General features: G+C 38.8%; 1 protein-coding gene and 1 pseudogene across 6 annotated transcripts in view; one reads left to right on the forward strand and one right to left on the reverse strand.

Annotated features, from left to right (window-relative positions):
* Window positions 1-1,232: 1,232 nt before the first annotated feature.
* On the reverse strand, window positions 1,233-3,885 carry LOC308262272 (guanine nucleotide-binding protein G(I)/G(S)/G(O) subunit gamma-5-like; annotated as a pseudogene). Its single transcript has 2 exons — window positions 3,848-3,885; window positions 1,233-1,436 (listed from the first exon to the last, which is right to left on the reverse strand). The product of its transcript is annotated as a guanine nucleotide-binding protein G(I)/G(S)/G(O) subunit gamma-5-like (transcript).
* A 624-nt stretch (window positions 3,886-4,509) lies between these two features.
* The window catches only part of EIF3H (eukaryotic translation initiation factor 3 subunit H), a gene marked incomplete at both ends in the record, with an annotated part of 101,764 nt that continues 80,361 nt past the window's right edge, over window positions 4,510-25,912 (forward strand). For all 5 annotated transcript variants that reach the window (XM_080694637.1, XM_080694638.1, XM_080694639.1 and 2 more), the window contains one exon: window positions 4,510-4,641. In XM_080694637.1, coding sequence (XP_080550763.1) covers window positions 4,510-4,641 — 132 coding nt within the window. The remainder of the gene's footprint in view (window positions 4,642-25,912) is intronic.

Genomic DNA, 25,912 nt, shown 5'->3' on the forward strand with positions numbered 1-25,912 from the left:
TTCTTTATTTTGAAACAGGGTCTCACTGAGTTGCAAAGGGCCTCAATAAGTAGCTGAGGCTGTCTGTGAACTGTGATTCTCTGCTCTCCACTTCCCAAAATACTGGGATTACATGCATGTGCCACCACGCCCGGCTTAATATTTGAAAACTTTTAATTCTTTTTTTTTTTTTTTTTTTCCGGTACTGGGGATGGGTTCCAGGGGCATTCTACCTCCGAGCTACACCTCCAGCCCTATTTTTGTTCTTTATTTTGAAACAGAGTCTCACTAAGTTGCAGGGGGTCTCATTAAGTAGTAGAGGTTGTTCTAGAACCACGAACCTCCGGTCTCAGCCTCCCAAATGCTGGGATTACAATCGTGCGACACCACGCCTGGCTAATTATTTCTATAGTTTGGTTTCTTGGTCAAATCTACTGTGGTTGGTGAACATACTCTGAATGATTTCAATTAAATTTTTTAAATTTGTTGAGATGTACACTTGTTGAAATTTTATGGCTCGGGATTATATCTCTGTTCTGTGACACTTGAAAAATACTGTGTTCTCTAGTTGGAGTGTTCTTAACTACTGACAAGATCTTTTTGGTTAATGGTCTTGTTGAGTTTCTTTTTTTTTTTTCATTTCTTTTTCTTTTCTTTTTTTTTTTTTTTTGGTGGTACTGGGGGTGGAACCCAGGAGCTTTCTACCTCTGGGCTATACTCCTACACCTATTTTATATTTTACTTGGAAACAGGGTCTCACCAAGTTGCCAAGAGCCTCACTACATAGCTGAGACTGGCTTGGAACCCGTGCGATCCTCCTGTCTCAGCCTCCCAAGTGCGGGGATTACAAGCGTGCCCACCACGCCTGGCTGTCTTGTTGAGTTTTGTCTCTAGTTATTTTATCAACTGTTGAGAAAAGGGGGTTAAAATCCCTGATTATAATTGCAGATTTGTCTATTTGTCCTTTCAGTTCCTTGTCTTTTCTTTCTGCCAGGATATAAAATAATTACCCTGGTGAAATATAAATGCATAAAAATTCACAGGTAGATGTTAAGGACCAACTAAAGTAGAAGTTCAGATATTATGGTGCATGTGTTAAAGGGCATGTGTTAAAGGGCATGTGCTAAAGGGCATGTGTTAAAGGGCATGTGTTAAAGGGAAGCACTTGTACAGGCTGGCTTCAAATTCAGCTCTCCTGAATATTCACTGGAACATGAAAAGTGGGTTGGGAGAACTCTGAAAGATTCATTTGACTACAAAAAGGAACAGACTTTCTGGGGTCTGAAGGGATTTGTACTTGAAGATACTCCAGTCAGCAGGGGATCCTGTTGAGCATTCTGCAGACAGAACAGTTTCAAGTCTGCAGCTGCCTGGGGACCTTCAGGTGTTTGAGCCAGGCCTCCAGCTGGAACTACTGAGCTACTTTCTTCATAGCTGTGATGCTGGAGGAGCCAGACCTGGTGTACACGAGGGCTGGCCGACTCTGTTCTATGCTCTTTCTTCATCTACATTCTAATCTCTTGCTGGGTGGACACATTCGGGATTGTTATGTGTTCTTGGTGACCTGCCATTTCATCATTATCTATTGTCTCCCTCTGTCTCTGGTAATTCTCTCTTTTCTGAATTCTGCTGCATCTGATATTAATAAGGCCAGTCTTGCTTTCTTTTGTTTAATGACTACCTGAAATATTTTTCCATAATTTTACTTTCAGTGTGCTTACATCATATTTATTACTGGGTGTGGTGGCACATGCTTGTAACCCCAGTACTTGGGAGGCTGAGACAAGATGATTGCAGGTTCATGGCCAGCCTCAGCTACTTAGTGAGGCCATCTGCAACGTAGTGAGACCCTGTTTCAAAATAAAGAATAGAACATAGGGCTGTAGCTGTAGCTGTAGCTTGGAGGTCGAATTCAATCCCCAATACTGCAAAAAAAAAAAAAAAAGATATTTATTCTTTGCAGTCCTCAGAATTGAACCAAGTAGCATTCTATCTCTGAGTGAAACTTCCAGACTTTAAAAACAATTCTATTTTTGAAAAAAGCCGGGTGTGGTGGCGCACACTTGTAATCCCAGCATTTGGGAGGCTGAGACCAGAGGATCGCGGTTCGCAGACAGCCTCAGCTACTTAGTGAGGCCCTTTGCAACTTAGCGAGACCCGGTTTCAAAATAAATAATAAAAAATAGGGCAGGGGGTGTAACTCGGAGGTCGAATGCCACTGGGTTCCATCCCCAGACCCGCAAAAATAAATAAATAAATAAATAAAATTTAAAAATAAATTTTGAAAAAAGTCTAAGTTATGAAGGGTCTCACTAAATTGTTGAGGCTGGTCTCAAACCTGTGGCCCTCTTGTCTCAGCCTCCCAAGTACTAGGATTACAGTCATGCACTATGACCCCCCCCCAATTAAGTCATAATATTTAAAGTGAGTTCCTTATAGACAGGGTTAAGTCATATTTTTTTATTCTACCTGTTATCTTTTAATTGGTATATTAAGAACATTTACATTAATGTAATTGTCAATATGTTTGAGCTTAGGTCTGCCATTTCACTTGTATTTTTATTATATGTTTTTATTTCTTTATTTTTTCTTGCATTCTTGAGAGTTATTTAAATGTGGTTTAATATCTTATATTAATTTACTTACAACATTTAAAAATGTATCTTTCTGTGAAGCTTTAGACTTCTCTAGGTAGTATAGCTTATTCCAGTTTACTGTTATTTTACCAGTGTGAGTGACATGTAGGAACTACCTCTGTATATGGCCCCTAAGTGTTCCTGATTATAAGATAATTGCTTTAAATATTTCTTCTATATACAGGTAAAATTACGGTAGGCAAATTTTGTAATTTTTGCTTTAATCTTTAAAAATGCCTTAGAAAACTCAGGAGAAGAAAAGATTTTTATTACCAATGGTTTTTGTTTTTTTTTTTTCAGGTCTGGGGATGGAGCCCAGGGGAATTTGACCTCCAAGCTACACCCCCTGCCCTATTTTTATTCTTTATTTTGAAACAGGGTCTCACTAAATTGCGAGGGCCTCACTAAGTAGCTGAGGCTGTCCGTGAACCTCAATCCTCTGGTCTCAGCCTCCTGAATGCTGGGATTACATGCGTACACCACCATGACCGGCATATCAATGTTTTAAATATACTTATTCTTCCTTCATCTTTCTTAAGTACAGCAGATTATTTATTTATTTATTGTGGTACTGGGGATTGAACCCAGGTGCATTCTACGTAGCTTCAAGCTACATTTCCAGCCCTATTTTTAAAAATTTTAAACAGGGTCTCACTAAGTTGCTGATAGCCTAAGTTGCTGAGGCTGGTTTTGAACCTGTAATACTCCTGTCTCAGCCTCCCAAGTAGTGGGATTATAGAAGTAATCCCACCCCGACAGCAGAATGTTTTATATTAGTCATCTAGCTGGGCATGGTGGTACAAGCTTATAATTCCAGTACTTGGGAGGCTGAGACAGGAGGATCACAGGTTTGAGGCCATCCTTAGCAATTTAGTGAGAACAATTTTCAAAATAAAAAATAAAAATGGCTGGGGGTTTAGTTAGGATGTAAAATGCTTCTGGGTTCCATTCCGAATGCCAAAAATAAATAAATAATCTAAAATGACTTTCTACAGCTGTCACCGATTCTTTTAGACACCTGAGACGTGTATTTTAAAATTATGTGTTATAAGTCTGCATTTAAGCAGTATGGTCTACATCGTCCTTCAGCACTACATAATTTCTTTTGTACATTTCTCATGTAAAAGGCTGTCGTTCTGGCCCCTCTGATCCAAGTTCCCAGGCTTTAATTAGTTTCTGTATAACTGGTTAGAGACAGCCATCTAAAATTGCCTAAGACAGCTAAGCAATACCTGCTGCCGCTGAATAACAGAATGACGATAGGAAACATCGCCTGGATTTTCTTGTATGTGTAATTGTTCTAAATTAGTACAGACCTTGATAGTTCATAAAAATGGTAATTTAGCTGGGCATAGTGGTGAACTCTTGTATGCCCAGTTCATTAGAGGCTGAGACAGGATTGCAGGGTCGCGATCAGCCTCAACAATTTAGTGAGAGTTAGTGAGATCCTGTTTCAAAGTAAAAAATAAAATAAAATAAAACAAAATAGGGCTGGTAGAGTAGCTCAGAGGTAGGATGTCCCTGAGTTCAGTTTCCAGTAACACACATACACAAACACACAAAAAAGAAATGGGAATTTAAAAATTAAGAGGTGAAAGATTTTTTTTTAAAGAAGGAGATATTAGATAAATGCAATAGAGTTATTATGGCGGCCCGCCTAATAGAAAGTAATTCAACATTTAAAAGGGTCTACTTTCTTCTCAGCCTTGTGAGAGAAAGGGAAGCAGGAACTGTGCACATGCGCAAAGAATTCCGCGGGAGAGGGGGCGTGGCCCTCCTCCGGCCTCTCTTTCAGGCTCCGCCCCTCGATCTCCACACTGCCAAGAACGTCGCGAGACTCGCACTTCCGCTTCCGGTCACGCACGTTTCTCTTTCTTCCTGTCTGGCTGGAAAGATGGCGTCCCGCAAGGAAGGCACCGGCTCTACTGCCGCCTCTTCGGGTTCCACCACCGGCGCGGTGGGGAAAGGCAAAGGCAAAGGCGGCCCTGGAGATTCGGCCGTGAAGCAAGTGCAGATAGACGGCTTGGTGAGTGGAGTTCCGCCTCCCCGGGCCCACGTGGGGAGCGCGGTGCCCTGCCAGGTTCCTCTATAGGCTCTTCCTGGCTGCTCTCCCTCTTGGTGAAGCCGGGACTGGGTTTTCCCCGAGGGTCCTTCGCTTTTATCGAATTTTTTTTTTTTTTAGTCCGAGAGACACTACAGCCATTTTAGTCTTCTGATGGGGGAGTTGGGAGCCGAGAAAGGAGACCAAGCTTAAGGGTGTGTGTGACAGATAACTTAGTCTTGTTTTGAGATATCTCGGAGGGGGGATTGGTGAGGGAAAAGACTCTTACTGGGGGCAGGCAGTTGGCGGTGTTGTTGAGACGGATTTAAGAACCTAGTTAAGAACCTAGAGTAAAGGAAACTATAATGCTTTCCTACTGGGCACCTGGCATTTGTAACTTATCAGGAAGAGATTTACTTGACTCTCCCGTTCCTGTAGTTTGGCGTTTTACCTGAAGAAACATAATTGGAATGAACTTTTTTGTAGTGTTCCATCCTTATGGCATAAAAAATGCCATCGAGAATATCTTTAATTGTATTTAGTGCTTAGGATTCATGTATTATGACAGTTTATGGAAATCTTGAGTAAGGGAATGGACCGAGGAGGGAAGAGGCAAATCTAGAATTCTGTGGGACTTTGTTTCTATTTCTAAACAAGGTGCCTTTGTAGGATGTTTCAGCTTGACGAGCGTTCTTGTCTCTTTAAAAGCATCCTCTTCTCACTTTGATTTTTTTTTTTTGTTTCAGGTTAGTCACTTTATATTAAGTGGGAAGTGTTTTAAGTCAATTCTTAGGAATTTATTATTTCTTACTGAATTTGCTACACCTAAAAACACTGTTTGAATTGCATAGTTTCTAAAGTTGAAGAAGGCATAAATCTATTTGGTGGAGGTAATTTATTGAACAAATATTTTAGGGCATCTTGTAAGTGCTGAGCACTGTCTTAACCTGGGACAATGATAAAAGTGCACCAGCAAGTATCCTGGGTGCTGTTTTTTGATTTGTGGCTTCACAGTTTATTTTTTGTTGACTCTCACAATTGATTAGCGTTCAGGATTCTCTTCACCAGAGATTAATTAATAAATATAATGTTTATTAGGCTGGGCGTGGTGGCACAGGCTTGTAATCCCAGCATTCGGGAGGCTCAGACGGGAGGATCATGGTTCGCGGACAGCCTCAGCTACTTAGTGAGGCCCTTTGCAATTCAAACAGATTCTTTCAAAATAAAAAATAGAGCTGGGAGCTGGGCGTGGTGGCGCATACTTTGTAATCCCTGCACTTGGGAGGCTGAGACAGGAGGATCACAAAGGTTCAAAGCCAGCCTCAGCTACTTAGTGAGGCTTTCAGCAACTTAGTAAGACCCAGTTTCCAAATAAAACATTAAAACGGTCTGGGAGTATAGCCCATAGCCCAGAGGTAGAAAGCCTCTGGGATCCACCCCCAGTACCACCCCCCCAAAAAAAATAGTTGGGGGTGTAGCTTGGTGGTAGAATGCCCCTGGGTTTCATCCCCAGTACCACAAAATATATATATATTTTTCTGATAACTCTTGGATCTCTCTCAGTGTGTCTGTCTGTCTGTCTGTCTGTCTCTCTCTCTCTCTCTCTCCCTCTCTCTCTCTCTGGTACTAGGGATGGACCCAGGGTCATTCTGTCTCTGAGCTAAACCCCCAGCCCTATTTTTTATTCTTTATTTTGAAACAGGGTTTCAGAGTTGCAAAGGGCTTCACTATGTAGCGGAGGTCCTTGAACCATAATCCTCCTGTCTCAGCCTCCTAAGTGGAGTTTTTATCTTTTGCCAAACATTGCCCTTGTTTGACATCACTGTTTGGATATCTCATGGGCATCTTAAATTTATTATGTCCAAAACAGTAGTATTTACTTCTTTTCACCCTCTCATTGTTATTTTTTATTGGTGCACTGTAATCATATATCCTCTCATTGTTCTTAGCTCAGCTCACCCTGCCTTTATAAATGGACTGCCACTCATGTGAACAAAGTTACAGAACCTACATATTAACCTGCTTTTTTCCTTCTTTACTAATACAAATCCAATCGGTACCACTTTCAAAAAAATATTAAATCTATCTGCTACTCCCCACTTACATGCCACCAACCCTGTCTATTTAGAATAAAATCCCAGTTTTCTACCATGCATGGTCTTCAAGGTTCTGCCATTTTTGCCTCTTTCTTTAAACTGTATACTCTTCTAGGTTCTAATCACAGTAACTTGTCAGTTTCTTGATTTTTCCACCTGAAATTCTCAAATCTTTCTTTCTCCTTGGTTGCTACTTTTGATCCCTCGTTCTCAGCTTAAATGCCACCATCTGGAGAAAAGCCTTGCCTAATAGCCTTATCAAAGAAACCTTCTCCCCATCATACTACTTTGTATTTTCTTCAGCCTGGGGAAACGGTCTTGTTTGTTTTCTTATTTGTCTTTCTGCCAACATGTAAGCTGCTAAGGGGAGGAAAAAGGCTGTCCCCAGCACAGGACCCATTTACTGGCATTTAGTACATGTATTAATATATGAGTCCATTATTTTTGTACAATTCCTTGGTGAAGCCCTGATTTCTTTTAGACTATTATCTGTGGTTCTGGGAATTGAACCTAGGGGCATTCTACCTCTGAGCTACACCACTAGGCCTTATTTTGTTTGTTGTTTTGGAATTGGTTGTTGAGAGTATCACTGCATTACTGTGGCTGTCCTTGAACTTGTGGTACCTGTCTCAGCCTCCCAAGTATGAGGATTATAGGTGTGCGCAATCACACCTGGCTTAATGACTGTTTTAACAATGTACTGATTTTTTTTTTTCTCAGCCATCTATTCATTTAATATGGAAGTTCGATATTAACTTCCTTCAGCAACTTTTTCAGGGACTATCCAATGAATTCAAGGCCAACCAAGATGATGTTCTTTTTTTTTCTTGCTTTTATGTTCAGGTTTATTTCTTAGTCTTTCCAAGGTTTGTTGGAACTGTACACTCCAGCCACATAGGATTATATGTCTTTTCCCTAAATAAATCCTGTAGTTTATTATTTTGCCTTTGTTAGGAATTTTTTTTAATGTTTGAAACTCTTTTTCTCCTTGTCACATAATGAGCAAAAGATGTGATTTAATAGAATTAAAAAAAGCTTTAAGATATACATTTACCAAATATATACATATTTGATACTGAAAATAGAACCCAGGGACATTCTACCTCTGAACTACACCTTGAGTCCTTTTATTTTTTATTCTAATTATTTTGAAATAGGGTCTCACTAAGTTGCTCAGGGTCTCCTTGTTAAGTTGCTATGGCAAGCCCCAAACTTGTGATCTTACTGTCTCAGCCTTCCAAGTATTGGGATTACAGGCATGTACCACCATAGTTGACTTTATGTTATAATTTAATTTGAATCTCTGTATCTTACATGTTTTCTATTCTTGGTTTAACAATTAATATATGGATTATTTATCATATTCCAGATCTAGCTCTGTTAGATGCTAGCTATAGTAGTAGGGAAGAGAGACACAGTCCCTATCCTCAGGACTGTTCTCAGCCACAAATAGGCATATGGACCCAGAGATTAATTCTTAACTGTACTTAGTTTATGTTTGATCACATTTGTTTCTGGCAGATTAATAGTGGTTAAGACCAGTTTTTCTTTGCTGACTTTAATTCTATTTCATCAATTCTTTCGTATCTGTAACATTTCTTGTATCAAAAGTTTTAGTTAGCCGGGCATGGTGGTGCTCACTTGCAATCCCAGTATTTGGGAGGCTGAGACAGGAGGATTGCACAGGTTCGAAGCCAGCTTCAGCTACTTAGCGAGGCTCTCAGCAACTTAGAACCTGTTTCCAAAGAAAATATAAAAATGGGTCTGGGAGTGTAGCCTGGTGGTAGAAAGCCTCTGGGTTCCATCCCCAGTACTACAAAAAAAAGAAAATGAAAAAAGAAAAAAAAGTTTTAGTTACCTCTTTTAGCTCCCTGTGTTCCATTTTTAGCCCTTGTTTTTTTCCTCTTGAAGTCGATTGAAGAACCATCTAAGCCAGGTGTGGTGGCCCACGTTTGTAATCCCAGCATTCCGGAGGCTGAGACTGGAGGATCGTGGTTCTCTGACAGCCTCAGCTACTTAATGAGGCCCTTTGCAACTCAGTGAGACCCGGATTCAAAATAAAGAATAAAAAATAGGGCTGGGGGATGCAGCAGCTTGGAGGTAGAAAACCCCTGGGTTCTATCCCCAATACTGCAAAAAAAAAAAAAAAAAAAAAAAAAAAAAAAGAACCATCTAACCTTACAGTTTTGTTTTGTTTTTTTCTGAAACTCCACTGCCATTAGATTCTACCGCCATCAGTTCTCCTGAATTGTTTATAAAGAAGATCAAAGACAGTATTAGCAAAGAACTGCAGACACTATCGAAGTATCATACAGGGCAGATTTTATCTGTATTATGTAATTTAAATAATCACAAAATAAACAATTGGTAGCCATCATTCAACTTGAAATAGAACATTAGAAATATTTGAAGCTCCTTTTTCATCTCTTCTTCCTCTTCTTACTGCTATATATGAATCACTATTGTGAACTTTATTGTGTGTGTGTGGTACTGGTAATAGAACCTGGGGGCGGTCTACCTCTGAGTTACCTCCACCAGACCTATTTTGTTTTAATTTTTAATTTTTGAAACAGGGTCTTACTAAGTTGTGGAGGGCTTCACTAAGTTCCTGAGGTTGGCTGTGAACCTGTGATCCTCCTGTCTCAGCCTCCCAAATACTGGGTTTACAAGCATGTGCCACCATGCCTGGTCTTTGAATGGTTTTGTTCCCCAGAACAGTTTGAATCTTTCCCATTTTATTTTCACTACATCCTGTTCTCCGAGTGTGGTCCATACATTAGTAAGATGCAGAGGAGCATTAGCCTTCCCTGAGGGTTTGTTAGTATTGCAGACAGCAAGTATCACAAGCCCTTAACACCCTTTCCTGACCTACTGAGTCAGGTTAGCGATAGCATATTAATGTTTGAGAAGTCCTTGTTTCACTCCATACAGATCTCTTTATTTCCTTGGACTTTATATAATTCATAACAGTTTGGATCATTCATTTTGGCTGTGATCGGATGTGTTAAATAATGGTTTACTGTTAATGTATTTTTTCTTTTTCACTGAAAGGGAGACTAAAGTATAAAACAATCCTATCTGCCATCTTCCTAATATTCAAACCCATTTTCAGTAAAAATTGTGCTTTGCCTGTCATGGTGGCATACACCTGGAATCCCAGTACTTGGGAGGCTGAGGTACAAAGATGGCAGGTTTGAGGCCAGCCTCAACAACTTAAAGTAACCTTGTTTCAAAATTAAAAATAAAAAAATAGGTTGGCTTTGTAGAAAATAAATGTTACCTTCTAAATTTTGTTCTCTCATTTTTGTAAGAAGTCGTCTATCTTTTGACATTGTGTTAACATGTTATTAACTTACCACACAGGCTCATTCCTGCAGTTTTGTAAATAAGGCAGAGTTTGTAATTAGTCAGTGGGAAAGCCTGTGTTCACATACACCTTACTGGCATTCACTTATTGCCATTCAGTTGTCAGCTCAGATGCCTCTCAGTGGAGCTCCTGTTTGCTTGTTGCGTCTCTCCTCAGACTACCAGCTTCCTGAGAGCAAGACCCCTGTCAGGGCTGTGCTGCTGTATTTCCAAGTGTACGTTGATGAGCATGGTCCTGTTGTAAGTTTCTTTGAAAATGACATTAGGGGAAACTGTAAATGCTTTGTAGAAATTAATAGGATATTTGTGAGAAAAGAGTATGCATTTGAGGATAGAACACAACTTTATGAATTTGCTCTTATTAAATCATATTATTGATCAATTTCTTATCTGTAAGAAAAATCACTAATGTTAATTTATATAAGATGTGTGCAGGGATGTTTGGCTAGATTTATCTATCTGATCCTCACAACAGCTTTAGGGGTAGGTGTATCTTTGTTACGTGTGTGTGTGGGGCTACTGAGGATTGAACCCAGAGGCACTCTACTTCAGAGCTATACTTCCCATCCTTTTAAATTTTGAAATAAGGTCTTGCTAGGTTACTGAGGCTGGCCTTGAGCCGGTGTTGTTCATGTCTTAACCTCCTACTAGGATTGAAGGCCTGACCCACTGTACCTGGCCAGTAGGTGTTACACTGGCCTACTTGATAGTGTTCAGATCTAATTGTAAAATGTTGGGGGAATTTTTAAGTGAACTGAGATGAATAATTCAGACTTGTAATGAGCTAATGCTAAACTAGCATATTTATCACTGTAAAGCCTTTTTTGAACCACTATATGAAACTATAACAGAGTAGGTAATAGTTTATTAAATTTCATGATATGGAAGCTCTTGTCTGAAATCCTAGTCTCAAGGAGACCATGGCTTGGCTTTTTATTCATTTTTTTTTAACAACAAATTAATGTTTTTCTTAGCTGTTTGTTTCAGTTTTCTGGCTTCAGTGGAAAATAAGCTTCACAATTGTACATTTTTAATTTAGATAATTTAAAATCCTTTCAAGCATAAAACTTTTACATTTAGCCATTTTAATTATAAAACCATCTGAAGTATATTACATAATTTTCTGCCTTTTTAGTCAGAATATTGAATTCTGTTTTCATAACTTAGTATTATCATTAAGAAGGTAGTGTTGATCCATATTGCACAGTTCTCAACATTCACGTGGTATATTTTTATGTTTATTTCTGTAATAAATGTACCCTGTCTTTGAATTTAGGTGCCTTGAGCATTTTCTTTCTACTTGGTTGCTTCTTGTTGTTATATTTATGTATCCTCTTGTCCCTTTGATTTCTGGCTTTTTATTTGCTGTGGATGAAAAACCAGTTAAGCAGTCTTGTTAAGATTATTTCTAAATGAAGTAAGTATACTCTTGTGTGAGGATTGAGTTAAGGAGTCTGACATCTTGACTGCTTAGTTTTTTTTACTAGGCAAAAATATGTTATTACTTATAAATAATATTTTGTAAAAGACATTTGGTATACATTATCTTAGTATTTCTGGGAGCTGATGAAACTAGTATCTGGATCATATACATGATTCACCCTCTCATAGACTCTGAATGGTTTTTTAAAGATAAGCAAATTATCCTAGAGCTTGAATTCAAGTCATATCTTGCTATCTTTGATTTGTTCTGTTTTCTGTTATTATAGATGTTTCATACATTTTAAGGACTTCATAGATGGTACATGCCAGATAACTTTCTAATTACTTTATATAGATGCCCCTTTAACTCAGGGGGTTACTTCCAGATTAACTCATTCTAAGTTAAAAATGTGGTAAGTCAAAGTTGCATTTAATTCACTCAATCTTCTAGTTTAGCAACATAGCACACTGAACCATATTGGTTATTACCCCCCTTTTTTAATTAAAAAAAATTTTTTTTGGTACTGGGGATTGAACCCAGGGGCTTTCTTCTTCTTAGCTACATCACCAGTCCTAATTCACTTATTATTTTGAAACAGTGTCTCACTAAGTTGTGGAGGGCCTTTCAGTAGCTGAGGCTGTCAGTGAACCTGTGATTCTCCTGTCTCATTCTACCAATTACTGGGGTTACAGGTGTGCCCCCCCCCCACCGTTGTTTACCTTCTTGATGGCTTGGCTGCCTGGCTGGGAGTGGGGGCTTCCTGCTGCTACCCATCATTGTGAGAAACTATCTCTGTACATATTACTAATCCAGGAAAAGATTGAAATTGGAAGTTTGCTTTACACTACTTTCACACCATTGAAAAGCTGAAAAATTGTAAGTGGAACCATTATAAATAAAGATACATATAATAGCATCAGAGTCATGCAACAGTTCTGATATAGGAATCATTGCTATCACCATTTTACAAATGAGGAAACTCATACACTTAGATCACGGATATGTTTAATGTCAAAATGGGGGAAATAGAAATTAAGGTGTGCACAAAACAATACAGTATTTCTTGTTTGTGTATTAGGAAATGCATTTTCCAAAACTTAAGTCTCTTAAGTGTGGTCAGATTTTCTCACTTTTACTTTATCATGTCTACCTTAGTTTCTATTATATACTCAGTTGGAGACTGAAAACAAGAGCATGTTTTTTCTGTATACTACTTAGAGAAGATCATGCTATGAAGTGGTTATACCCAGTGAAGATTAAGTAGCAAAGTGCAGTGTAATTGACATACCCATTTATTTGATGGTAAATGTACTTATTTCATCAAAACTGAAAGGACTGAAATATGCCAGAGTAGTATGCTGTGCTTTTGTTAATATTGGTAGCAAGCACACAAGGAAAATAAAAATGGATTCAGAAAAATAACTCAGTATTTTATAAAAATAGGATTTCCCCCCTTTGAGTCTGAACATCAGCTGTATTTTGGCTTAAAATTTTAAGATTTTATTTTTTTCTAGACCCTAAATGGCATAGGCATTCATTGTATCTTGATGGTTATATAAGATTTCTTCCCTCTTATTTTCTATGCCTTCTCTTATCCCTAATCTCAACTAGTTTCCTTTGATGTAAGTGGCAAAAAAAAATTTACCTATGATACAATATAAATGTGCTAAAATATAACTTTTAGAAGAAAATAGTATACCTCCATCATAAAAATATCCTTAAAGTAATCAAAGATCTACAAGGAAAAATGCTTAAAATTTATAACAAAATAGGTAGCATCATTAACATTTGAGAATTAAGTTTTTTTATGTTCTAAGAGATAGAGTTGAAGTGATTGAGTTAAAGGTTATATATGTTTTTAATTATTTTAAGCCCATCGCCAAATTGCTTTTCTGAATCCTCATATACTATAGTTTACTATCTACAGAGGGTGTGAGTGTGTTTCTTGGCACCATTGAAAACTGAATGTTAAACTGAATCTTAAAGTCTTTGTCTTTTTGTGGTGTGTGTGTGTGTGTGTGTGTGTGTGTGTGTGTGTGTGTGTTAGTTATTGGGGGTGCAACCCAGGGGCTTTTCTACCTCCGGGTCATACTCCCAGAACTATTTTATACTATATTTGGAAACATGGTCTCACTAAGTTGCTGAAAGCCTCACTAAGTATATGAGGCTGGCTTAGAACCTGTGTCTCTTATCTCTGCCTCCCAAGCTCTGGGATTACAAGCATGTGTCACCACGCCCGGCTTAGTCTTTATTTTTAAAATTAATTGAAGTGTGCCTGTTAGTATGATTGTCATAGTGACTCAGTTCAGTAAGTATTTCCTATTCACTAGTGGTACTACTGTGGCCTAAGTCACCCAAGCTCTGGTTTCATGTTTGATCCCTTAGGGAGGTTTCCCTTGAGTTCTCCTAAGATCGCCTACTTACATTGTGTTTCTAATTGTACTCGTGACTATCTTCCTTTCTCAACTATTGCAAAAGTGTCTTGTAGCTGGTCTTTTAGGCTTTGTTTTGTACTTGGCCATCATACCCAATGCCACTGAGCAAATTATCTTACAGTACAGCTGTAGCCCTAAAACTCAAAGATGCTTCAGAAAATCACCATTACACACAAAATAAAACCAAACTTTATTGGCTGATATTTAAGGTCTTCTTGTTTTCAGTCTCCAACTGAGGTTGTACAGAAACTTTTTTCAAGTCTGGTTTACTAGTAGCTTATAAAAGAGTTAAAACCAAGGTATTAACTTTTTGGAGAGGAAACCCCCACTTTACATTGTTATGCAGAAATGCATAATCTTCAGTTTTATTCTGAGAGACTTCTTGCTCAGGAAAGTGAATAATCACCTTATGGACTTACTGTAGTACACTTTTTATATTGGAAAATGAAAAGCCCTTTTATTACATTAAGCCTATTTAATTAAATACAACCATTACACTAATTCATGCACATGCTTCACAAATCAAATGACAAAATGGAGTAGATAGGATTTCTGTCTTTTAGCCACCCCTTCTCAGAGAAAGTCATTTACTCTTTTTCAGTGTTACAAGCACTGCCTCCCATTAAGGAGGCAAAACCAAAGATAATCCACGTGTTCCCACATCAAGTAAAGGTTGTCTATTTAAGCAGTGGTCAGTGCTCTTGTACTAGTATAATAAAGGGAAAATGCATTAGGAAGTAGATTCATATCAGATTTAATTTTTTTTGTATGAGAGAGGAAAGCAATTTTATTCCAGATAAGCCTTTTTATCACTCATTTTACTTTAAAATTTTTTTCTTTCAGTTACATGTGGGAAAATTTGCAGGTGTGTGTGTGTGTGTGTGTGTGTGTGTGTGTGTGTGTTTGGCTAATAAAGCAGGATCTATCCAGGTGTGGTAGTACACTTCTCTAATCCTAGTACTTGGGGGCTGAGACAGGAGGATTGCAATTTAGACTCCTTTTCAAAAGAAAAAAAAGGGCTGGGTGGGTAGCTTGGAGGTAGAATGCCCTGGGTTTAGTCCCTAGTATCAAGTAAAATAAAACAAACATTCTTATCAGTAAACATTAAATTACAATTGTATATTTGTACATTTCATTGCATCATTGTATTTCCTTATGACTTAAGTGCCAGTTTTTAATTGTTTTGAAGGTGTGTTTTCCTCCTCTCCCTTTTCTCAGAATTATTTGTTGATTAAACTTTAAAAATATGGACCACCATGAGCATTAGATCCAAGAAAGTATTAAGTAGGTCCTTTCAAACTGAAATATAGAGGTGATATTGATTAAGTATATTGGAGCATTATAACTAATCCCACATGTGTCAAGGGCTAACTATCTCCCTCCCCTTATTAAAATTAATTTCTTTTACATCAAAACTTAACAGCAGTGATTTGAATCCTATTTATTGTTTGACTCAACCAGTTATGAAATGAAATCCCTCTCCCACTTGAGCCATAAAATGTGTTAAGTTTAAGACTAATGTAGTTTTTTGCTTTTTGAATATACATTTTGGCTATAACTACTTTCTTTGTTCAGCGCTAGAAAAAAATGATGTAGGCTTAACCAAATAAGAAAACTGCCAAGTTCACAGATCAGTCAGTGAAAGAAGCCAGAAACAAATGAAAGTCTAGATATCGACTTACAGAATATGCTAAAGGGAGATTTTGTGGCATTACAGTTTCTTTGAGAATAAAATTCCTCTACAGTAATAGCTGTTCTTTGACGGTGATTGATGTGAGAAATTCAGGCTGTTGGTCTTACCTCCCAGAAGCTGTAAAACTGGAATACAGCCAAGTAGGAATTGTGCATCCTGCCTGACCCTTCTTCAACTAGCTGGCAACTGGTACAGTTTGGGCTTTGCTTTTTATTTCAAACTTACAAGAAACTCTTGGATTGGACATAACCCTTTATTTTAGGATAAAGATCTTTTAAAGGAAAATCAGTCTCTCTCTCTCTCTCTCTCTCTCTCTCTCTCTCTCTCGCACACGCACACAATGTTTAAATCAGTAGTTTAATTGCACTCTTCTTCTCTTTTTGGAGGGGGGAGGTACCAAGGATTGAACCCAGGGCCATTCTACTTCTAAGTGAAACCCTCAGACCTTATTTTTCCTTTTGAAATAGGGTCTTGCTAAATTACTGAAGGTCTCTTAAGTTGCTGAGGCCTGCTTGGAACCTGTGATTCTCCTATCTCAGCCTCCCAAGATCCTGGTATGCCACTGAGCCTAGCTTGCATTATTTCTTTTTCTTTTTCTTTTTCTTTTTTTTTTTTTTTTGTGGGTCTAGGGTGGAACCTAGGGACATTCTACCTCCGAGCTATACCCCCAGTCCTATTTTTTATTCTCTTTTTTGAAACAGGGTCTCACTGAGTTGTAAAGGACCTCACTAAGTAGCTGAGGCTGGCTTTGAACCTGAGCAATCCTCCTGTCTCAGCCTCCCAAATGCTTGGGATTACAAGTGGGCACCACCACGACTGGCTCTGTTGATCAGTTTTTAATGTTATAATTTACATCTTACTGGCCAAAACAAAATCAAGGAATGAACTGTAACCATTTTGGAGAGATTGATGTCAGTGCCATATTTTATTAGCTAAATATAATGGATGGGCAGATGAATTGATGAGTGAATGAGAATCGGTAAAGTGTTTAGTTTATCATCATAATAGTAATTATAGCAGTAGCTAACATTTACTGAGGATCAGTTAAGCAATGTGTGCTAGACACTTTGGTTGGATTAGTTTTTAATCCTTGTAACAGTGCCTTGAGAGAGAGATTGTGATTTACTGTATAGGAGAAAGATGAAGCTAGGATAGTTATATTCCTGTGTCTAAGGCCTCAGTTGGCACTAAGGTCCGGTTTTTGTATTCTGCTGCCCAGTCTCAATAACTATGCTTTTTAACTTTTACTCAAGACCCACCCCCCCAGTTGAACATTATGTTAAGGTTTCTAGGATTACTGTGTACTAGACAACAAATAGAAAATGGCATGTAAAAGCTTAAATGCTGAGCTTACAGCTGGGCCTACTCACTGAGTAAATAATTCACTGTTTTAGCTTACAATTTAAAGAGGTGCTCTGCTGCTGAAATAAATTTGTTTTTACTCCTTAAAAGTACAATGTCTTAAGACAGAGCTGAGGGAGTAGTGATTTAACCCCAGTGGAGAAGAATGCCTATCATCTACAGAAGAAGCAAGATATGGTATATTAGCTGGGCACGATGGCTCAGGCTTGTAATCTCAGTAGTTGGGAGCTGAGAGAGGAGGATTGCATGTTTGTGACCAGCCTCAGCTTTTTAGGCCCCCTGCAACTTAGTGGGACCCTGCTTCACAATAAAGAATAATAGACCCTGTTTCATAATGAAGAATAAGGCTGGGGGATGTAGTTTGGAGATAGAATGTCCCTGGGTTCAATCCCCAGTACTGAAAAAAAAAAAAAAAAAAAAAGCTATGGTAGATAGATTAAACCATGGGTTTGGGAGCCATACAGAGTAGAGTTCATATCTCCTTGTGTACTATATATTAATTTGTCACATATTTGTGACATAAATTAAGTGTTCGGTTTTACCTACTTAGCTTCAAAGGTTTTATAAGCCATTGCTACTCAAAGTATGTGATATGGCTGTGAACATTGATCTGCCAGATAAGCACAGGATTAGGATTAGAAACTTTCATAGTATTTTGACAGTGTTGTGATATCCAGGTCTGTAATCCTTGGGCTTGTCTTTTCTTTCTCTTAAGATTTTTATTTTTTGGGAGGCTGAGACAGGATGATCGCCGTTCGAGGACAGCCTCAGCTACTACTTAGTAGTGAGGCCCTTTTCAACTCTGTGGGACCCTGTTTCAAAATAAAGAATAAAAAATAGGGCTGGAGGTGTCGTTCAAAGGTAGAATGCCCCTGGGTTTCATCCTCAATACTGGGACAAAAAATAATTTTATTTTTCTAATTTTTAGTCTAACTAATATATCAGTCTGTGATGGACTGAGGGAAAGTAGTTTTTTTTTAATTACTGATAGCTAGGAGAACACTCTTATAAATGATTTTCATAATTTTTAAAGCTAATAGCTTCTCCCTATAATCAGTATAATATTTACTAGATCTAAAGTAGTAGTATTGTGAGCTGGGAGTGGTGGCACACACCTGTAATCCCAGTGACTTGGGAGGCTGAGGCAGCAGAATCTTAAGTTTGAGGCCAACATTGGTAACCTAGCGACTCTTTGAAAAAACAAAAAATGAAAAGGGCTGTGGCTGTAGCTCAGTGGTAGAGCACATCTGGGTCCTACCCCCCCACACACTTTAAAAAAATCACTGAAGTAATATTGTGATCATTAGATTTACTTAATTTAAGAATTATCTTTTGTGGTAAAGTGTTTTAATCATTTCAGCATTTTTAAAAAAATCTGCGAGCCATCCAAAAAGATGAAAAAGTAATAGTGTTTGTTTCTTCTAGCCGTGCCGCTATGCTGCACAGGTAGCAACCTCAACATTTCCACATTTCCAGTGAGCTCGGCTTTGAAAGGACAGGTAAAGGTAGTGTAGTTCTGGCAATTTAAGACTACTTATGTTTCTTATCATTTTTGTTAATTTTAATTTTTTTTTTTTTTTTTTTTGGCGGTACTGAGGATGGAACCCAGAGGTATTCTGCCTTTGAGCTACAATCCCTAGTCCTATTTTTTTTTTTTTTTGAAACAGGGTCTCACTGAGTTGCAAAGAGCCTCACTAAGTAGCTGAAGCTGGCTGTGAACCGTGATCCTCCTGTCTCAGATTCCCAAATGCTAGGATTATAAGTGTGCTTCCATGCCCGGCTCATTTTAGTTAATTTTTCAATAGATCATCACACTATGAATTTAAATTCCACCAATTTAAGGAGTTTCCTGGTGCCCTTGTGCAGCCTTTCTCTCTCTCCCCACCTTGGTCCCAGGTGGCTGCTTATCAGCTTTCTGTTGCTATTATTTTCCCTTTTCTAGACATTCCTATAAATCATATTATACATAGCATTTTGTTTGACTTTTTTTTGGGGGGGTGCTGGGGGTGGAGCCCAGGGGGCTTTTTTTTTTTTTTATATACCTCCGGGCTATACTCCCAGACCTATTTTATATTTTATTTGGAAACAGGGTCTCACTAAGTTGCTGAGAGCCTCACTAAGTAGCTGAGGCTGGTTTTGAACCTGTGCAATCCTCCTGTCCCAGCCTCCCAAGCGCTGGGATTACAAGCGTGCACCACCACGCCTGGCCTGTTTGACTTTTTTTACATTCATATTTTTGAGATTCCTCTTGGTTATGTGTTATATTAATATTTTTTTCTTTGCTGAGAAATTTTTTATAAATTGGATAATACTGCAATTTGTTTATTCATTGGCATTTCCCCAATTTGGGTTGCTTTTGGGTTTTGGCTATTGTAAATATTATTCACATTTGTGAAGCTATTTCTGTAGGTAGATGTTTTTATTTATTTTGGACAGATTATTAGGAATAGCTATTCATGTGGTGTTTGTGTGTGTACACACCATGATATATATTTATCATGGTAAGTTACTGTAATTGCTGCTTTCCACCTTCCTACCAACAATTTTCATGGAGTTTAAGCTGTTTAGAAAGTTTTCAGTTTTACTTAATCTGACTAAGACAAATTCAGGACTCTTCTGACCCAGGAAGAGGTTGTGTTAACACTCAACCTCCAACTTTGGGGGATCTTGTTGGATTTGCATTGCCTTTGGGCATTGCACTTAACTTACGAGGTTTATACTCTGGTTGCATTTCATTTAAACTTTATTTATTTATTTATTTATTTATTTATACTGGGGATGGAACCAGGGCACTTCTACCTCAGTGCCACACCGCCAGACCCATTTTTTTTTTTTTGGTGGTACTGGGGTTCCTGGAAGCCCTTCTACCTCTGGGCTACACTCCCAGACCTATTTTTATATTTTTATTTAGAAACAGGGTCTCCTAAGCCAGCGCGCGCGGCTGGCTTCGAACCTGCGCGATCCTCCTGTCTCCGCCTCCCAAGCGCGGGGATTACAAGCGTGTGCCACCACGCCCGGCCTCCAGACCCATTTTTATATTTAATGTGAAAACAGGGTCTCACTAAGTTGCTGAGAGCCTCACTAGCTGCTGAGGCTGGCTTTGAACCTGCGATCCTCCTGTCTCAGCCTCTCAAGTACTGGGATTACAAGCGTACGCCACCACGCCCGGCACATTTAAGCTTTTAAAAAGCACAGCTTGTCCAACATTTCTACATGTATGTGGCAATAGAGGGAATTGAAGTACTTCAGACTGTTATATTGCTAGGCCTGAAAATCATACATATATTTCTTAAATATATCATTTTGCGTCTGAACTTTAGAGTCCTATCTTTATTAGAGAAATTTGGGGTATTAGATTCATAGGAGTATCTTTATTAGGTCAAGATTAATCTTGACCCCAGTCTTAGAAATATTGCTAATGAAAAGTCACACTAAGTTTTTCCTGAAAGGATTTTATCAATAGATTGTGTTTAGTAATTCATTAATAAAAGTATATGAAATTGATAGTCTTGAATTTGGAATGATAAGATATGATGGCATCTGCCAGTAGATGTTACTATCTAGTAGTGCTTTTAGAAAAAGCATTCAAATGTGTGGCTTTTACCCTGGTATTCATCCATCTCTAGACCTTTTTGTTTCCCTAAAATGTAGCTTGTATCCTTTATTGAAAGTAAATGTCAGCATCTTATTTCAAAGATATAAAATCCACTGCTGTCAAGTCTTCACCCAGGCCTTTACCAGGCTTTGCTTGTTCTTCAGTTCTCTTCCCAGCTTTTATCCAAGACGCTTTTCATGGAGCCCCCTCCCCCCCAAGTTAAGGCTTTCTCTTCTAATACTATACACAGATTACAGTCTGTAATCACACCAGTTTTCCTTATTGCCATTTTATTTTTATTTTTGGGGGTGTCGGGGATTAAACCCAAGGGCATTTTACCTCTGAGCTACACCCCCAGCCCTATTTTTTTTAATTCTTTATTTTGAAACAGGATCTCACTAAATTGCAAAAGGCCTCACTAAGTTGCTGAAGCTGACCTTGAACCTCGACCCCCCTGTCTCAGCCTCACAAATGGTGGGATTACAAGCATGTACCACCATGCCCGGCTTTTTATTGTCATTTTAGAATGGCAGTTTTAAAAGAGTGAGCATTATGGACAATCTTTGAGTGAGTCCAAGGTCAAAACTATTTTCATAATAGTACATAAGCATTGTTGGTCAGCTTTACTCTCCTTTCTCCAGTGGAGGTTCTAGATGCTTCATGATATGTGATAGTCATAAAAGTGAATGTAGCCAGGTGCAATGGCTCATGCTTGTAATCCCAGCGCTTGGGAGGCTGAGACAGGAGGATCTCACAGGTTTGAAGGCAGCCTCAGCTATGTAGTGAGGCTCTCAGCAACTTAGTGAGATCTTATTTCCAAATAAAGTATAAAATAGGTCTGGGAGTATAGCCTGGAGGTAGAAAAGTCCGTGAATTCCACCCCCAGTACCACACATACACACAAAAAAAGTGAATGTAAAAGCAGATACGGTGATTCATCTGTCTTCTATTAAGCCAAACATTAACATAGTTTACAAAAATGTAAGACAATGTGATTCTGTTATTTTGATTATATTTAGAAAATGTGATTTTTACAAAAATGGGAGAATGTCTGACTGCTGATTGCTTATTTTTGTTTTGAAAAAGTTAATTTTTACCAGTGGGTAGTTTCTGTTATGTAATGTGTTTACTTTTATTTTTAATAAATATTTTTACTATTTCTCAGTTTGAATTTCTTATGTATAATTATTGACATAAAGGTTCCTTGGTGTCTTCAATGATTTTTAACTTTAAAGGGTCCTGTAGTATGATATGGAATGCATTTGATCTCTGTTTTCAGTTTTTGTCACAGAACTCCTAAAACCCTTATGATTTGAGTGACAGGAGTGTCTTTTGTTGTTCATAAAGAGGTCCTTCATTGCATCTGAGTTTATGCTAATGAGGTGATTTAGAATGAAGCTAGTTTACCAAGACCAAGTGATTAGAGGGTTGGACTTTGAGCTCTGCTGACCTCTGGGAGGGGGAAAGTGGGCTCGGGGTCTTAAAAAATATTGGACAGTATGCTTTCATGACCTTTGGGTTCTGAATACTTGTAAGAGCTGGTAGAGTGGCAGGCCTAGGGAAACTACACCCCTTATATGTTGCACTGTGCACTTACTCATTTTACTGCTCATTTGTATCCTTTACAGTAGCCTTTATAATAAACCAGTAAAGTTAAGTAACCTGTCCCTGAGTTCTGTAAGCCATTCTAGCAAATGGTTAAACCCGAGGAGATTGTTGGATGAATACCTGATTTGTACCCAGTGGTTCAGAAGTACCAGAGGCCTGGACTTGTGACTCTTATCTGAGTGGTGGGTTGGGGGCAGTCTTGTAGGACTGAGACCTTCACTTTTGGGATTTGACATGAACTCCAGGTAGTGTCAGAATTGAATTTTTAGACAGTCAGCTTATGTTTGGATCATTGAAGAATTGCTTGATGTAGAGAAACTCCACATCTGGTGTCAGAGTGTGTGAGATTAATCTCAGCAGTTGAGGAGGCTGAGGCAGGAGAATTGCACAAGTTCAAGGCCAGACTGGGCAACTTAATGACACCCAATCTCAAAAAAGGTACAGATCGCCTGGTGTGATGGCGCACGCTTGTAATCCCTGCGCTTGGAAGGCTGAGACAGGAGGATCGCACAGGTTCGAAACCAGCCTCAGCTACTTAGTGAGGCTCTCAGTAACTTAGTGAGACCCTGTTTCCAAATAAAATATAAAAAAATAGGTCTGGGAGTATAGCCCGGAGGTAGAAAGCCTCTGGATTCCATCCCCAGTACCACCAAAAAAAAAAAAAAAAAAAAAAAAAGGCACAGCTTAGCGGTAGAGCACCCTTAGAGTCCATCTCCGGCATAGCAGAAGAGCAAAGAGAAACCGAGATTTGGTTCTCTAAAAATATGAATTGTATGAAGTGAAGATTTTTTTTTTTTTATTTAGACTGGCCTTTAGTAGGCACTCAGCAGATGTTTAAATGAATTAATGGACTATCAGTTTTTGATAATAAAAACTCATTTTTAAAAATTAAAAAAGCAGCAAATATTTATAGGGAACCAAGTGATGAATAATTCGCTCTCAGAAAAATGAGTTGATAACTAAAAAGTGAATTAATGAAAGCAGTTGAAGATCTGTAGTGATTCTGTGCAGAAAAAAAATCCACCTTGTTTTGTAGTTAATATTTTTGGTAGAATCATGCTCAATAAAAATGGTAGTTTATAAAAAGTGTAATCTGTATTTTGATGAGATTTAAACTGTTCCTTGTTATGTATTGAAAATTTTTGATATAATTTTTGAAGGGAGGTCTTAGACATTTTGCTAATAAGGTCATCCTTTTTAGGAGATTGGAAGATTTTACCTGTCCTTCTATACTCTTCACATCTTAATTTTGTTGACTTTTGACTTCATATGTAACTAATTTATTTGATATTTTAGATTGGCATTTATATCTTGCCATAGACATATTTAGTTTTGATGTAAGGGATTGAACCTAGGGTATTCTACCTACAAGCTATCTCCAGCCCTTTATAAAATTTTCAAATAGGGTCTAACTGAATTGCTGAGGCTGGCCTTGAACATGTAATCCTCCTGTCTCAGCCTCTTAAGTACTAGGATTACAAGTATGTACCACCATGCCCAGCTATCCCATTTTCTTTTTAAAAAATTTAAATTTTGAAAAAGGGTCTTGCTAAGTTGCTAAGGGATTCAAATTCCTAAGACTGACCTCAAACCTGCAGTCCTGTCTCAGCCTCCCAAGTACAGCTGGCTTTGTCCTTATTATTGAGAGTATTTCTTTTTTGGAAGTTCTTTGTTGCTTTTTAAACTTTGTAGAAAAGTTGAATTTTTATTTTATTTATTAAAATCAGACAGTTTAAAAATAATATTGTGTTTGTTAGAGATTATTGTAACATTGAAATTGAGCTGGGGAGTTGTGAAGGAGGTAAACACAAGTCAAGTTACCAAAAATGCTGCTTTAATTAAACCTGTATTGTAACTTTGAAATTGAGTTGGGGAGTCCTGAAGGAGGTAAACACCAGCCAAGTTATCAAAAAAGCTGCGTTAATCAAACCTGGCACCTTCGGGGTGAGGTCTGCCACTTGTGGGGGAAGGGACCGATGACCAAGCAGCAGAGCCACGCGCTGAAGCAAGATCACGGTAGGTCGGCAGAGTCACAAGGCGGAGTGGAAGTCAGGGTATTTTATAGGAATGCCGATTCTCTTGCAACCTCTGGATTCTCAGTAATCTCTGCTTCTGATTTCCAGGGTTCCGCCTCCTGTCCTGGCTGTGGGGTCCTGTGGGGGAAGGGGTGCCCGACCTATCTTTCTGGCCTTTTGGTGTTACTGGGTGAAGACTGAGTCCATAACTGTTTCCTGTTGTCAGGGGAACGTCGTAGGTGGTCCCTTGGCTGGGAGAGGTGGAGTCCTTTGGAGGTGGACAGGTAGTGTGGCTGTAGCAGGAGTTGGAGGTTACCCTGGACAGCTTGGTAATGCATGTTCAAATAAACTTTAACAGATGAGGAGCTATTAAAAGGCAAATTGTGATAATGGGTATTGGGAAAGGAAGGAGCCCATCAGTTACTGGACCTTAACAGGAGAGGAAGGAGCCCAGCAGCTGCTGGCCTTTCGAATCCTTTCAGATATGAGGTAGACTGTCAATATTGTGTTTTTAGATTCTCACTTAACCTGGTCAGAGCAAATGCAAGAGCCACTTGAAGAGGCAATATGGGTTGGTCTGGTTAAATGGAAAACATATTATTGGGTTAGGAGCATTAGTAATGGATTTTAGAGTGTTTATGGCTGTCTGGCATCCAGAGAAGGAGAGCACCATACTATGTAACAAGTGGACCTGCTGAAATAAAAGTATCAAAGAGAAGTATGCCAAGAAAAATGGAGCTTAGTGGGCCCCAACACTGTACAAGAGAATTTGTCATGAGGCTGTTGTAACAGAGCCCTTTTTAGCTGAGTAAGGTGATGCCAGTTGGGGTTCCCCCAGCAGTTTGGCTGCAGTAGGTGTGGTGAGGATCACTGAAAAGGATCCAGTCTAGCCGGGCATGGTGGCACATGCTTGTAATCCCCAAGCTTGGGTGGTGGAGACAGGAGGATCACGCGGGTTCAAAGCCAGCCTTAAGAGACCCTGTTTCCAAATTTAAAAAAAGTATAAGATAGGTCTAGGAGTGTAGCCCGGAGGTAGAAGGGTTTCCAGGAACCCCAGTACCACCGAAAAAAAAAAAAAAAAAAGGAAAGAAAGAAAAGAAAAAAGAAAGGTCCAGTCTACCGTGGTTGGATATGTTTTGGTTGAAGTGACCTGAGGAGGACTTGATCCCCTGGCTTGACTGCCTGGTGTGGATCTGCTTCTTCAGTCCCAGCTTGGCAAAGATACCGGTCAGCATGTTCCCTAAGGAGGTGCCTTTCTTGATGACAGCGGTCAGTATGGGATATGGAGCTTCCAAGAAATGCCCAGGGCTTGTGCTACCTGTTGAGTAACCTGAGAAATAAAAGCTGGTACATTATCAGACTGTAAGGAATTAGGGAGTCCAAAACAAAGGATGATGTCTGAGCATAGAACATTGTCCATTGTGCTGGCTGTCTCCTTTGAGGGAAAAGCCTCTACCCAACCTGTTAGGGTGTGACCATGGTAAAAAAGATATTTTAGTTTTTTTGTGTGAGAAAGTATATGGGTGAAATCAATTTGCCAGTCCTGTCCTGGCAAGTGTCTTCATTTGGTGGGTAGGAAAAGAGGGGCAAAGGCCTCCTTGGGGAGAAACAGCAGTGCAAGTAGAACAGGAGACACTGATGACTTTACTAATCAGTTCTTCCG

The sequence above is a fragment of the Muscardinus avellanarius genome (assembly GCF_963383645.1).
Source record: "Muscardinus avellanarius genome assembly, chromosome: 4".
Classification (NCBI taxonomy): domain Eukaryota; kingdom Metazoa; phylum Chordata; class Mammalia; order Rodentia; family Gliridae; genus Muscardinus; species Muscardinus avellanarius.